General features: G+C 32.4%; 1 protein-coding gene and 1 long non-coding RNA gene across 3 annotated transcripts; one reads left to right on the plus strand and one right to left on the minus strand.

Annotated features, from left to right (window-relative positions):
* Window positions 1–7706: 7706 nt before the first annotated feature.
* LOC120075239 (putative transcription factor At5g61620) lies at window positions 7707–10237 on the plus strand. Of its 2 annotated transcripts, none has more exons than XM_039028452.2 (3): window positions 7707–8167; window positions 8676–8872; window positions 9751–10237. In XM_039028452.2, exons 1-3 carry the CDS (start codon window positions 7903–7905, stop codon window positions 10063–10065), a joined length of 777 nt encoding a protein of 258 aa, XP_038884380.2. In that variant the 5' UTR covers window positions 7707–7902; the 3' UTR covers window positions 10066–10237. The 2 variants fall into 2 exon arrangements, with proteins under 2 accessions (XP_038884380.2, XP_038884378.2); XM_039028450.2 differs by having other exon boundaries at window positions 7768–8167; window positions 8673–8872.
* Window positions 10238–13030: 2793 nt separating this feature from the next.
* LOC150036489 (uncharacterized) lies at window positions 13031–14663 on the minus strand. Its single transcript, XR_016529160.1, has 2 exons — window positions 14540–14663; window positions 13031–13258 (listed from the first exon to the last, which is right to left on the minus strand). It is a non-coding gene; the product is annotated as an uncharacterized LOC150036489 (long non-coding RNA).
* Window positions 14664–14669: the final 6 nt, after the last annotated feature.

Below are 14669 nucleotides of genomic sequence, written 5' to 3' on the forward strand. Positions count from 1 at the left end.
CACAACCATGTTACCTTTGCTTAACACCGAAAAATTAACTGGCGATAACTTTTCAACATGGAAACACATGATCAAGATAATACTGATCATTGAGGATCTCATGTTTACCCTTACAGAGGTCTGTCCTCCTATTCCAGCTCCCAATGCCACTCGAAATATTCGGGAGGCATACGAGCAATGAAAACAAGAGAATGAGAAGGCCCGAGCCTATATCTTAGCGAGTCTTTCTGAAGTCATGGCCAAGAAACATGAGCCCATGGTCTCAGCGTGTGAGATCATGGAGTCCCTGTAGGGGATGTTTGGACAACCGTATGAACAGCTTATGCATGAGGCTCTTAAGTATATATTCAACTCCAAAATGGAAGAAGGCGCCTCTATTCATGAACATGTGCTTAACATGATTGTCCACTTTAATGTGGCGGAGTTAAATGGGTCTACCATCGATGAGGGCAGCCAGGTTAGCATAATCCTGCATTTTGTTAGCAATGTGATACTTAACAAAGTGAAATATAACCTAACAACTCTCCTAAACGAGTTGTAGACCTACCAATCTTTACTGAAAAGTAAGGAGAGAAAGAAGGGTGAGGCAAATTTTGCTTCATCCTCCAGGACGTTCCATAGAGGTTCAACCTCAGAAACGAAGTATGCACTTTTTACTTCTCACTCTGCAAAAAGGAAGAAGAAAAAGTGTGGTAAGGAAAAACAGAAGGCGCCTACTAACCTGCAGCCTATCGTCCCAAGAAGGCGTTCACCGCCGGTTGAAAAGGGAAAATGTATCCATTACAACCAGGATGGACACTGGAAAAGGAACTGTCCTCGCTGGCTAAAGGAAAGGAAAGCCACCAAGGCTAAGGCTAAGACAGATAAAGGTAAATGTGATTTACTTGTACTTGAAACTTTTTTAGTGGAGAATGATGATTCTACCTAGATAATTGATTCGGGCGCCACTAATCACATTTTTTCTTCTTTCAGGGGATAAGATCCTGGCGACAGCTGGAGGCTGGTGAGATGACAATGCGAATAGGCACCGGGCACGTCGTCTCAGCTGTGGCAGTGGGAGGGATCCAGTTAGCTTTACAGAATAGGTTTCTAGTTTTGAATGATGTATATATTGTTCCTGAACTTAAGAGGAACCTTATTTCTGTAAAGTGCTTGTTACAATGTAAATACATTGTTTCTTTTAATGTGAATAAAGCATTTATTCATAAAGATGGTGTTAATATTTGTACAGCATATCTGGAAAGTAGTTTGTATGTGCTAAGGCTGTTAGCCATTAATTCCCTCCATAACATAGAATTGTTTAAAACTGCCGTAACTCAAACTAAACGTCGACATATTTCTCCAAAATAAAATGTCTAACTTTGGTACCTTCGATTAAGGCACATAAATCTCAATAGGATTGAGAGATTGATGAAGAATGGACTTCGAAGTGTGTTAAAAGAAAATTCTTTACCGATGTGCGAATCTTGCCTTGAGGATAAAATGATTGAACGACCTTTACTGGAAAAGGTTATCGAGCCAAAGAGCCTCTTGAGTTAGTACATTCTGACCTTTGTGGTCATATGAATGTGCGAGCTCGAGGTGGATATGAGAATTTTATCAGTTTCACTGATGATTACTCTAGGTACGGGTATGTTTATCATATGCAACGAAAGTCTGAATCCTTTGGAAACTTCAAAGAGTTCAAGGCTGAAGTTGAAAACACATTGGATAGACGGATTAAAACACTTCAATCGGATTAAGGTGGAGATTTTTTGGACTCGAGATTCCAAGACTATTTGGTAGAACATGGAATTGTTTTCCAACTCTCATCGTCGGGTACACCTCAACAGAATGGTGTAGTGGAGAAGAAAAATAGAACCTTGTTGGACATGGTTCGTTCGATGATGAGTTACGCTTCCTTACCGGACTCGTTTTGGGGTTTCACAGTGGAGACTGCGGTATACATACTCAACTGTGTTCCCTCTAAGAGTGTTGCGAGAACACCTTTTGAGTTGTGGAATGGGAGTAAGGCTACCTGTGAAGGATCAACTTACTAACTATGGTCGAAATAGATAGAAATATATCTATAGAGAGAAGAGTGCAACTATCGAGCTATAGTGGTGTGTCTTGATAGTTAACAAATAGTAATTAATTCGATTAAAGAGTTTAACGAATTAATTACATATCGTTGGAGCTCATGATCTGTAGGTCCATTAGGTCCCTCTATTGGCTCATAAATTGGAATAGCAAATTGAGTATTAATTGGATGAATTTTGGAATTACGGTTATGAATTTGAAATGTTCAAAATTCAATTATTAGGGGTTTTCAATTTATTGTATTTGATACAATTAATTAAAACTGTTTAATTTAGTTTAAATTAAACGAAATTGGAGAATCAAATAATATTTAAACTATGATTTAAATATGAAATTTGAATCATATTGGTGAAATTGGTGTTTTATTAATTGAATATTAAGATATTAAATTAATTTTCTTTTAATTAAAAGGTTTAATTAAAAACAAAATTAGTTTTATTTAAATTAATTCTTATGCATTAATTTTATAAGAACTAATTTTTTAAATAAAATAGTTTTATTTAAAAACAATTTTATTTTTAAATTGTTTTTCAAGTTAGTGGATTTTTCCAATTTAGGAAAAATCCACTAACCAAACATATGGTGGTTTATCACCTAATTCTACCATCTTCTTCATCAATTCTCCAAGTAGGAATTGCCCTCTATGCAGCCTTACTTTGCTACATGATTACAGAGTTTAAATTGAACCTCCATGCAAAGAGGTTAGTGGGATTCTGGGATTTTTGATACTGAACTGCTGCAAAGTTGAAAACCCTCTCAAACCATAAAAAACCATCCCAAATTCAGCTTGATTTGAGTGTTTCCACCACACATTCCTTCTTGAGCTTTGTAGAGAAGCTCTTGGTAGTGGTCTTGTTGAAGTTTCAAGCTCAATCTTGAAGTGATTTTGTTGAATTCATGGATTAAGTCTTCAAAGGTAAGTTTTTCTTCAAACCCTCTTTGAACTTCTTTTGAATAGCATGTTTAAAACTCAAATTAAGAGTAGTTAGAGTGCTTATTGATTCTGATTTATTCCATTGCATGTTAGATTACTCTTTCATATTCATACTGCAAATTTGAATTTATCAATACAAGAAATACAATACAAATATACAAAACAAAGAGAAAGGGTCAGAGAGTCAAGTCGTGGTTTGCAATGTCTTGCTTCCTCCGGCTCATTTTACAGCTGCTTCACTTAGACAATTGAACAGTATTATCCTCTTCTCTCCCTAGCAGAATCCCTATGAAAAACTGGTAAGGGTTTCTAGCAGAATCCCTTCTCAGGGTATTCTTCTCGTCTCTCACAATTTATCCACGATATATGTATCACGATGTCTGTATGTATATCTCTTTTGCATGGCATTTGTATGGGTATTTATAGGTGTTCGCGAGCACTTCTTTTCTCTAACTCATGATTGCGTTGATTGGGCGCATTAAATTCCATATCCTGTTGCCCCGTCTGCAACGTGTCGGGGGTTCATTGAATTTTTAACAAAGTTTTCCTGTCGGCCACCAAAGCAACTTGTGATGTGACACCCACCACCCATGTCATGTCATGCCTCAATGCTTGCAGCTTATGCGTTCATCTTTCCTTTTCTTCTCTGGCAATTCTTGTTTAATCGCATCAGTGGGTATGCAAGATGCGATCGCACATTCGTCAGACTGTTGAAGGATATTCTGCATAGAAGTAGCGAAATTAGTCTGAAATTTAAATATGTTATACGTTAAAAGTATGTGATCGCATGCTTCGCTTTTTGTATAGATTTATCGGTAAAAATTATCTAAATTTCATGCCTTTGTCTTATTATTTTAAATGAAAGAAATACAATAACTTGTATTTCTACGAGCTATCAATAAACTAGGACATACCAATGTTGTAGCTGATGCACTTAGCCCTAAGGATGAGCTTGCTCCTCTTACTAGCATGCGCAACCAACTTCCTTGATAGAATTAAGGAAGGGATGGATCAAGATGTCATGGCTTAAAGCCTACTTAAACTGAATCATGGTACCAAGATGGGGGAACCTACAGAGAGATATCTTGAGAAAAGGCCACGATTCTCTTTGGGGAGGCCATGCAAGTATGAATCGACTCTTGCTCTCGTCTAAGACAAATAGTATTAGTCCCAAATGCAAGATGATGTTGAGGCCTATGTGAAGACTTGCCTAGTCTGTCAATAAAGCAAGGTAGAGAAACATCACCCCGCAGGCCTATTAGAACCAATACCTTTTGCCAAAGAGCTTTGAGATTGTATTACCATGGACTTTATCCTAGTCTTACCCAAGTCCAATGGTTATGGGAGCATTATGGTGGTGGTAGACCGATTTAGAAAATATGCTACCTTCATCTCTTGCCCTGCTGATGTGAAGGTTGAAGAGGCAACCTGCTTGTTCTTCAAGAACGCGGTGAAGTTATGGAGGATGCCCAAAAGCATCATCAGTGATTGAAACCCCCGTTTCACAGAAAAATTTTGGCAAGAGTTATTCAAGTTGATGGGGAAAGACTTAAAATTCTCAACAAGCTTTCATCGCCAAAGCAATGACTAGACTGAGAGAATCAATGCCCTACTAGAACAGTACTTGGGGCACCATGTTAATGCACACCAAAAGGATTGGGCTAGTTTCCTTGACATAGCTCAATTCTCTTACAACCTCCAAAAGAGTGAGTCCACGGACAAAAGCCCCTTTGAGATAGTGGTTGGACGACAACCCAACACACCTAATATCCTCATTGCTTCTTATGAGGGAAGCAACCTTTCGGCTTACAAGTTTGCTAAGGAATGGAATGAGGAACAATATATCGCTCATGCCTGCCTGGATAAGGCTACCTCAAAATAAGGAAATGAGTAGATACCAAAAGGCACTCCAAGGAGTACCAAGAAGAAGACAAGGTAATGATCAAGCTCCTACCTAACCAATTCAAGTCTCTACAAAAGGTACATAAGGGGTTGGTACGAAGATTCGAGGGCCCATTCACCATAACTAGATGCAGTGTGAAAACAACCTATCAAGTGGTATACCACCAAGGCTCAAAATACACAATGTCTTCCAAGTGAGCATGCTCAAGCCATTCTATGAAGATAAGGAAGACCCTGAGTGAAGCAAGTTAGATCGAGCCCCAATTACTGTAATAACGAAGTTTGAGAGAAAGATTGATAAAATCTTGGCAGATCAGAAAAAAAGAAGGAGAGGAGTCCCATGCTTCACAGAATACTTGGTAAAATAGCAAGGCTTGCCAGAGAGTGAAGCTAGCTAGGAACGAGAAGACTTGTTGTGAAAATTTGAGGATGACATCAGGAGATATCGAGAGAATAACGCAATGGGGACATTGTGAAATTAAGTGGGGAAGGGTGTCATGCCCCACAAAAAGTCCCTAAAATTTTTGCAAAAGCTCCCTAGCATCATCCAAGAGGGAGCCTCAGAGCCTCGTAAAGTCCAAGAGGAACGTAAGCCTAGGCACGAAACATGCGCGTGCGCCATGCCAGACGTGCGCCACTACCAGATGCCATTTGCATGCCCCATCCGTGCGGCCCTGTCAATGTGTGCACGCGCCCATACACACGTGTTTGCCCACTAAATGCTTGGCGAATGTCTTGGGCATCTCGCCCATGTCATATGCAAGCCTGGAAGCTTCTAGGGAACATTGAACAGTGTCAGTGCCTATGCCAAACACCCAAACAGCCCAAGACAGGCCGGAAGGCTTTAGATGGAGCTAGTGCACACGAGAATGATCTAGAAAGTGTTGGCGACCAGTAGACAGACCCAAACACATCTGGAAAAGCTCTAGACAAATCCAAAAATCTCTAGAAGACTCTAGAACGTGCTAGATGAGTTTAGAAAAGGCAGTAATGATTAAGGATGGGAATGTGCTAGGAGAGTCAATACATGTTTGAACATTCTAGAAGGCCCTAGTATGTACTTATATGCTTGTAGAAAGGCCTACCCAAAACATGTCAAGAAGGCTCTAGAAAGAGCCACAACCTTCCTAAGTCGGTTTAAGGCTCTAGGACGGTGGGGGCACTCCTATAAATAGCCAAAAGCCCCATTTGTACACTCATCGGTTGTAAGCTCAATCAATACCACATACATTCTCCCAAACTCTCGCGCCTACTCTTTTCTTGTCCTTTCAATTTCTCTCGTGCCATAGCACAATTAAAATCTCTTTAAAGATTACTTGGAGTGTCTTAGGCATTAAGTTCACCCAAGTGTCACACGATTAGTTGCTTGCAAATAATAACCACGTGACATATAGCTCTCTTATTTTGTCAGCAAAATCCTTTTGGAACAATAACCTTAAAAGGACAAATTAGTTTAGTGTTTAGGGTTATGTTTAATGACAAGAGATAAGTTGTACCATGTTAGACAAACACACAAGCATATTATTTATGAGATGAAAATACAAAGTATAAAAATGTAGATCATATTTTGGCATTGAGATTTGGTCCACCATGTTGGGGACAACATGGGATTCCTACAGAGTGAGATTTGATGGCCAAGGCCTTACTTTGTTCTCATATACCAAAATTAATGAATTTTAGACTCATATGGAAAGTAGTTTGTCCTTTAAAGAATTTTTAAAAAAACATTTCATTTTACTTTTTGAATTTTTAAATTTATTTTAAAAATACTCTTTGAATGAGATTCTTTTCGATCACTAAAATATGATGCTACTTAAATTTGAGTTTTATATATGATTTAACTTTAAAATAAACAGATGGTATTATCTTCATTATCAACGAGACAACTAACACGATTTCTTATATTTTAGTAATCCTTTAACTATAGAAATGTATGGCCGTGTTTGATTTTGAGGTGTATAATCTCTTTAGCTTCCCCAACTTAAAAATGTATGGCCGTAATGTATTAAATCTTGATATTGAGTGAGTAGTTGTTCTTCCAACTTGCTTGTAATTATCTTTTCTTTTTATTTTTCTTTTTCTTTTTCTTTTTCTTTTTTATGTGTGTGTGGGGCACGTTTCAAGAAATTTCAACATTTTTTTTTTCGCGAATCTCCAACTAAAAATTGCGTTTTGTTGGTTGATATCAACATCAATCCCCTTTTTCCATCACAATAATGTAGGGTGGGAATTTTGTGTAACCCCACTTCAAAAAATATATATATTTTAAAAAATCCATATATTTAGCTAACCATAATAAATAAATAAATAATTACATTTAAAAATATCTCTAATACTTTAAAATTTTCAATACATTTCCTCTAAATATATATATATATATATATATATATATATGCATTACAAAATTATTCTTAAAATAAAAATCCTTAAAAGTTTGAATAGATCAAATCATGACTTTGATCAATCGGTATGACAGTAATCTAAAATAGTTTGGTGATTTAAAATTTCGTTATATATATATATAATTTAACCTATTTAGAATACATACAAATGGCAGTAAAAAAAAAACAGTGAAAACGAATAAAAAAGAAAATAAAAAGATACGAGAAATCCGACAAATACCTCACGTTGGTCATGTGCGAGTTTGAAAAAAGATGCCCTTTATAGGATAAGGTTTTTTATTTTTTATCTTTTTAAAAAAATCATCCAACGAGAGACACACACACCCCTTGACTTGCTCTTTACGACACTAAACAACATTTAAAAAAAATAAAACAAATAAACATAGGAGGAGAATATGTGTTTCCTTTCTTAATTAAGATAAAACCTTAACTTTAATTTAAATTTAAGGTCATGCATAAAAGCAAAACAATCCTCCATTTATACCTTATATATTATATTATGAAAGAATTGAGATTCCCTTTGAGACTTGAGAGAGAGAGAGAGAGAGATCAGAATAATATTTTGTAGAGAGAGAAAGATCAGAAATGGTGAGGAAATGCTCACACTGTGGAAATGTGGGTCACAATTCAAGAACTTGCACTTCTCAGAATCATAGAGGAACCAAATTTAAGCTATTTGGAGTTCAACTTCATAATGAACCAACTGCTTTGTTGAAGAAGACTATTAGCTTGGATTCTTTGCCTTCTTCTTCTTCTTCTACTTCTTTATCTTCTTCTTCTTCTTCTGAAAAATTGTCAACTGGGTATCTCTCAGATGGCCTTATCACCAAAGCCCATGAAAGAAAAAAAGGTACTTTTCTTCAACTATATATATATATATTCATCGACATACCGACTCACTACTGAATTTAAAAACTTAAATAGACGGTCTTTCTTCTTTCTAATTGTGTCAAAACTGATATACGTACGTTGAATCACTGTTAAATCCAAAAGTTTAAACCCTCATTCTAATTTGTGTCACAATCCCCTTCTTATTCTTCTTTATTTCTTTTTTTTTTTTTGTTAGTCATGTATGATTATTATTATTATTTATATTATTTTTATAATCCATCAACTTAAATTCTTGGGTCGATTAGTGATTTTAACATAGTATTCGAATATGAAATTATGTGTTTGAGTTCATGTAGTGTCATTTTTTCTCTTCTATCAATATTGATATCCACTCATTTGATTTTTTTTTTTTACAAACTTTCAAGCTAATGTACAAAGTGATCAAAGGAGTATTATAGTGTTAGATATATAGTTAATTTTTTTATAATCCATCAACTTACTCGAGTTGTTTTTGGTGATTTAAGTAGGTGTTCCATGGAGCGAAGAGGAACATAGGGTGTTCCTAGTTGGGTTAGAAAAGCTTGGAAAAGGAGATTGGAGAGGAATTTCAAGGAAATTTGTAACTACAAGAACTCCGACTCAAGTGGCTAGTCATGCACAAAAGTACTTTCTTCGACTCACTACTCTCAACAAAAGAAAACAACGTCGTCCCAGCCTCTTTGATGTAAATTTTCCTCTCAAAACTCTCTAATTTTTCGTATCTCTTCAACTATTTTCTTTCTATTTTTTCTCTTTTCACTTGGATTAGCTAGAATATTTTGGTGCTGTGCCAAGATTGAATTTTGAAGAATAACCCAATTTCTAAGTTAGTGAATATTCATACAAACAAAAAAAAAAGTTTTTTTTTTTTTTTTATTTCAACAATACTAAGACAAAGCCAAATTTTGTCCATAGAAAACTTAAGTTCGTCAAGAATGTTTTTTTTTTTCTTCTTCCAATCAATAATATACATTATCGTATTAATTTTAAATAACCCATTTGTATGTGTATACTTAGACTTTACTTTTTCATTGACTAGTCATTTAACACACATAAACTACTCTCAATAATAATAATATACAAGAAGGAAGATGTAGTCCAACAATCATAGTTTAATATAATTATCAATGTGTATCTATATAATATATGATACTAAATTAATAATTAAAATATTTAATTAAATGTATTCCTTTTGAGTCGGATGTTGAATCTTAATATTTCTATTTCTACTATAAAAAAATAATAAAAAATTAAATTATATTGATTTAAAAAAAAGGTTAGAATTTAACCTTTATGATTTTTTATAAAATTCTAAAAAATTAATAAACATAACAACTATAGCTAGTTGAATTATTTTTTTTAACTTGGTGTAGACATAGTATAAAAGTTTCAATTTAGTCCTTTTATTGTTGTGTAATTTAGAATGAATCCTTTTGTAGGAGGGTTGGTGTCAAATTCAATGATGATTAGGTTTTGATCATTGGGATTGTAAATGACTTTCTCTACTACAAATAAAAACAAATATAAAAATAAAAATATGTTTTATGATTATGAATGACACAGGCTGCTGCAGCAAGGGACAAATTGACAGTGCAAGTGGTTGAAAAAGGCATCAGCAATTTGAAACCAAGCAATAATAATATGCAACCTTCATCCAATATTTCCTTTGGGAATCCAAATCCTCCAATTCAAAATATTTCCAAATCAAATCTTTGCAATTGGTTTGGTCATGATGAAGATGAGCCATATTTCAAGTTTCAATCTTCAAGCTCAATTATGATCAACAATTTTCAAACAACAACCCATCATCATCATCAACCACCTGATTTGCAGCTAAGTTTGTCCACTCCAAAGCCAGTTGAACAAGTAGCTCAGTGAACATTATTATATATATATATTAATATTAGTATAGTTTGTACTTTTGAAGTGGAATAACAATGTTTCTTTTCTAATATGTTTATGTTCGTCATTATTGTATCATCAAAACTCACTTGTCCACAACCAAGTTGGGCTTTATTGATTATCGAAAATAAAATATTCTTAAACAAAATTGTTTGAATTGAAACATTCAATCAAACCCATTAATTTGTTTTAAAATTTGATGCATTGGTGAGCTTAATTAAAGGAGTCATTTAGTCAAAGACTCAAAGGTGGCCTACCCTATAAAAATATGCTGCTTTTTTCTTTTTTTTTTTTTTCTGCAAGAACTATACAATTTTTGTCTTGCTTGTAGGCTAGTTGGGGTTCTCTCTCTTTTAATGGCTAACCCAATTAATACCAATAAAAATTTGAGTGCTTCTTTGGATGCATTTATCTTGGTACATTCTAAATATAATCCAATAAAATATTGTCTATGGTATTTTTATTTTTTTTAAAAATAATTTTTTTCTAATTTCTTTTTTTTGTGGTAGAGATGTGGGGAACACAAGAGTTAGGTTGTATCTAATCCTTGTTTATTAACATTTATGACTATCTCTAGCTGAACTATTGAAGGATAGTACATTTGGTGCATGTTTGAATGTGATTTTGAAATCGATAAAATCAATTCGAAATACATATTATTTAATCACTCAAAATCGAATATTTAGTTCTACATCTTTAAATGCAATTTTCATATCATCAAAACTTATTTTGAATTATTAAAAGTATGTTTCAAATTGAGTTTAACAAATAATGTATTCTTGTTTTAATCACTACTTTTGGTATTTACACTTTTTGGCCTTAGTTCATTTTTATTCCTATACTTTCATAATATTCATTTTGGTCCATGTACTTTGAAAATGTGACAATTTGGGTCTTTCATTTTCATTTTTGTTTCATATTTAAAAACTAAAATAGTCCCTTTTTAAAAGTTTGAGGAACAAATTAAAATAAACATTTTTTTTAAGAGACAAAAATGAGCATTTATGTATAAAGACTAAAATAAACTTTTCAAAAGTACACAAGCCAAAATAAATCAAAGCTAAAAAATAAGAACCCAAAGTATATTTAAGCCTTATTCTTTAAAGGGCAATAATTAAATATAACCTAACATATACATTTTACTAAATACTAAATTTCGTCTTTTATTACATAGAAAAACAATGGAAACAATTCAATTTTTATTTAAAAAAATATTTTCCATATGATAAATTCTTATTCGACAATTACCTAAAAAAAAATGCAACCAAGACAGAACTCATATTTCTTTTTTCTTCCATGAAGGTTGGTGGGTAAAATTTGAGTGAATAGATTGCCTCATCAAATTAATTTGATTTTATAATTTTGGAAAAATAGAATTTGATTTTGTTAGTTTTATTTAAAATTAATTATTATTATTTCAATAATTTTTAAATTTTAAATTTAAAAAAAAAAAAAAAAAAAAAAAAAAAAAAAAAAAAAACCCTATAGTATGATAAAATAAAGCCCTTAGTTTTCCAATATTTTGTCCTTATAAAAGCAAGCTGGCCACTAAATAAAAAAATCTCAACTTGGCTAAAAAAAAACGATTGAGCTTTCAGGGCTCAACTTTGTCTCTCTTAACACAATTTGGAAGAATACTACTTGGAAACTTTCTAAGAACTAAGAAGACAATTGAACAGAAAAGATCCTTTTTTTCTTCCTATGGGAAGAATTAATGTGGACAGAAAATGATGCAAAGTGCAAAAGTGCATAAAGCCAAGGGTAAAAGGCTCCCTTATAATAATTAACCTCTTTTCCTTTCTTTCCTCTAGGGGGAAAAAAATACATTTTCGTCCCTACATTCTTTTGTTTAGTTTCTATTCGATTTCAAATTAGTTCTTTTAAGTTTTGAATTCCGTTTCAATTCAATCTCTAAATTTCAGAATACTACAATTTCATATTTGAGATTTGAATTTTGTTTCAATTTAGTCTCCAGATCTCGAGATTTACATTTTTAATCTCAATTTTTCACTAAATACTTAATTTCGTCTTTAGTAGATAAAAGAATTATAATTAATTAAGTTTTACTATTTTTTATCACTATTAAAATTATATAACATAAATAAATAATAAAACAATGCGTTTGTTTTGACCTACCTTCCAATATGATTTCTATCATGTTAATGCTTCGTTTATTGTAATAACTTATTTTTTGTATGATATTTTATTCTTTTGTCCTCATACTTCTGTAGAGAATTATATTAATAATTATTAGATATTTAATTAAAATATAAATCGATGTATCGTTTAATCAAAACAAATCAATTTAGTAAATTTAAAACTTGGAAAATAATTTTATTGTTATTCTAAACAAGTGTTTGACATCTAAAATTTGAGTGAAATGATTTTAACTTATTAAATTTCAATGGATCAAAATGAATCGAAAATGTTATTTTAATTAGAAACTCAATCAACTTCAACAAAATCTAAGTTAGTAAATAAAATATAAAATTTATTGTTAGGATATTTAGGGGAAAAAATTAATTGTACTCCTATAGTTGTTATTCTTTAGGGAAAAAAACAATAGTAATCGTCTTCTTCTATCCAAATTTTATTACATATCTATATTAAATAAATAAAATAAACCCTAGAATGGCATTTATAGATTTACAGCCGAATACTGCCAATCTCGTCTTCTTTTATTTTTTCAATTTTCACTTCCAACCACGCCATCGCCGCCTGATTCTTTCTTCTCCCTTCTCCCACTCTCTACTGACAATCTCACACCCCAAGCTTCATTTTGTCACAACACTTCCATCTTGAGGTCTATTTTGGTGATCAAAGATTTTTTTCCCCTTCTTTTCCTTTAGTTAATATCTATTTCGATAAATGATCAATTCAAAATCCAACCAATTTTAATTTGAAATCTTGCCAAATCCGAAGAAAAATTTTTGGAACAAGATTGCAAATCATTTTGAATTTTTCCATGTTTCTTTATTCAAATGTTCAATAAAAAAATAAGTCATTTTCAAAAAAAAATTACAACACTCAAAAGTGTATTTTAATCCATTTATATCAAAAGTACGATAAAAATGATTTTTTTTTTAAATAACATTTTTTTCTCAGAAAATTCCAGTGGCATGATATTTACTCCCCACAAAGCTGTTGCATTAGCAAGAAAGTAAGTAGCCTGAGATTAAAAGAGAAACCTTCATTAGATGTTAAATTAAAATAAATAAATAATTGGTATATTCCCATTGAAAAGTAGAGGACAGAATACAGGGTGGATGCCCAAACAAAACAGGCAAAAGTGGACCATCGCCATTTTTGTTTTCAGGTCAGACCTATCACCATTTCTCTTCATGTGGAAAGAATCTTTTCATGTTAATATTTATTTATTTATTTGTCTGTTTGTTTACATTTTTGTGGTTGTAAGCACATAATAATAATTGGGAACAAGTCCCATGCTGTTCTTAGATAGAGAATAGAGATGGAGAATTGTACATTTTAATTGTTAAATGGTTAAAATATCATTTCAATCCTTTCCTTTATATTATGTTCTACTTTATAAAGTTGAACATCAAATGTTCAAAATGTTTTTACGTTCCTAATATTAATTTGATCTTGATTTTTCAAAAAAAAAAACTATATTAAAATTTCATTTATTTTAAAGAAAAAAAACATAAAACTTCAAAATTAAATTTGAATGACAAATGATATGTTTAGAACCAGGACTATCCTAATACTATAATAACCAAAATACTATTTTATATTTTCCAATTATCAACGTCAACACTATTTTAAAACCCTCATTTGTTATAGTATTTACTATTTGCTAGTTTTTATTATTTTACATTCATCATTTTTTTCTATGCTATAGTCTTTACTATTTTCTTCTAAGCTAAAATAATTTAACCTCAAACACATTATTATAACTCAAACTAAAGTAATCTACATCCCAAACATAAATAATTATAACCCAACTATAATAACTAGGACTATATCCACTAAGATTTAATGAAAATAGACGAACTAAATTAAGACAATTGAAAGCGTAAAATCAAAATGATATTTTAACCTATTAAATTCAATAGCACATGTCAGTTCCTGCAGAAAAATCTTAAGAAATAGTGACATTTCAACTATAAAGGATTCTCTCATTTACTCCCTGCAACTATATCATCAACATCCAGACGCCCAAAAAGATAAAACAAGAGTTAAAATAGTTGAAATCCCCAAAATATAAACATAAATTCTTCCATCTCTTGTTGAAAAATCTTATTCTACGGCAACCATATGTGCATAAAAGATTCTATTTTCAACTTATTTCTGAAGCCTAATCATTCTATCCTCCCATTTTGGTTAGGTTGGTCAAATGAAAAATATATTGAAGTTACGGTTATAACCAATTCTTTCAATCAATTAGACTGATGGGATTAGATGGTCTTTTTTAGGGAATCGATGAACTTACAGCCTTGGAGCTTTTTTTTTCCCCTTTTGCTGATGACCATCTGATGAAGAATCTTGAAGTAGCAACGGAAGGCTGAAATCAGATGATATTAAATGGGAACTTGGTAAAAATCAATATTTACACTGCAAAA

The sequence above is a fragment of the Benincasa hispida genome, chromosome 4 (genome assembly GCF_027475165.1).
Source record: "Benincasa hispida cultivar pf3 chromosome 4, pf3_genome.v1.1, whole genome shotgun sequence".
Taxonomy (NCBI): domain Eukaryota; kingdom Viridiplantae; phylum Streptophyta; class Magnoliopsida; order Cucurbitales; family Cucurbitaceae; genus Benincasa; species Benincasa hispida.

What these genes read in the sequence shown, in the direction of transcription:
- LOC120075239 (XM_039028450.2), top strand. Translation starts at nt 7,903, where the DNA reads ATGGTGAGGAAATGCTCACACTGTGGAAATGTGGGTCACAATTCAAGA. An exon ending in AGCCCATGAAAGAAAAAAAG is followed by an intron (nt 8,168 to 8,672) that starts GTACTTTTCTTC and finishes TGGTGATTTAAG; the next exon opens with TAGGTGTTCCATGGAGCGAA. An exon ending in GTCGTCCCAGCCTCTTTGAT is followed by an intron (nt 8,873 to 9,750) that starts GTAAATTTTCCT and finishes TGAATGACACAG; the next exon opens with GCTGCTGCAGCAAGGGACAA.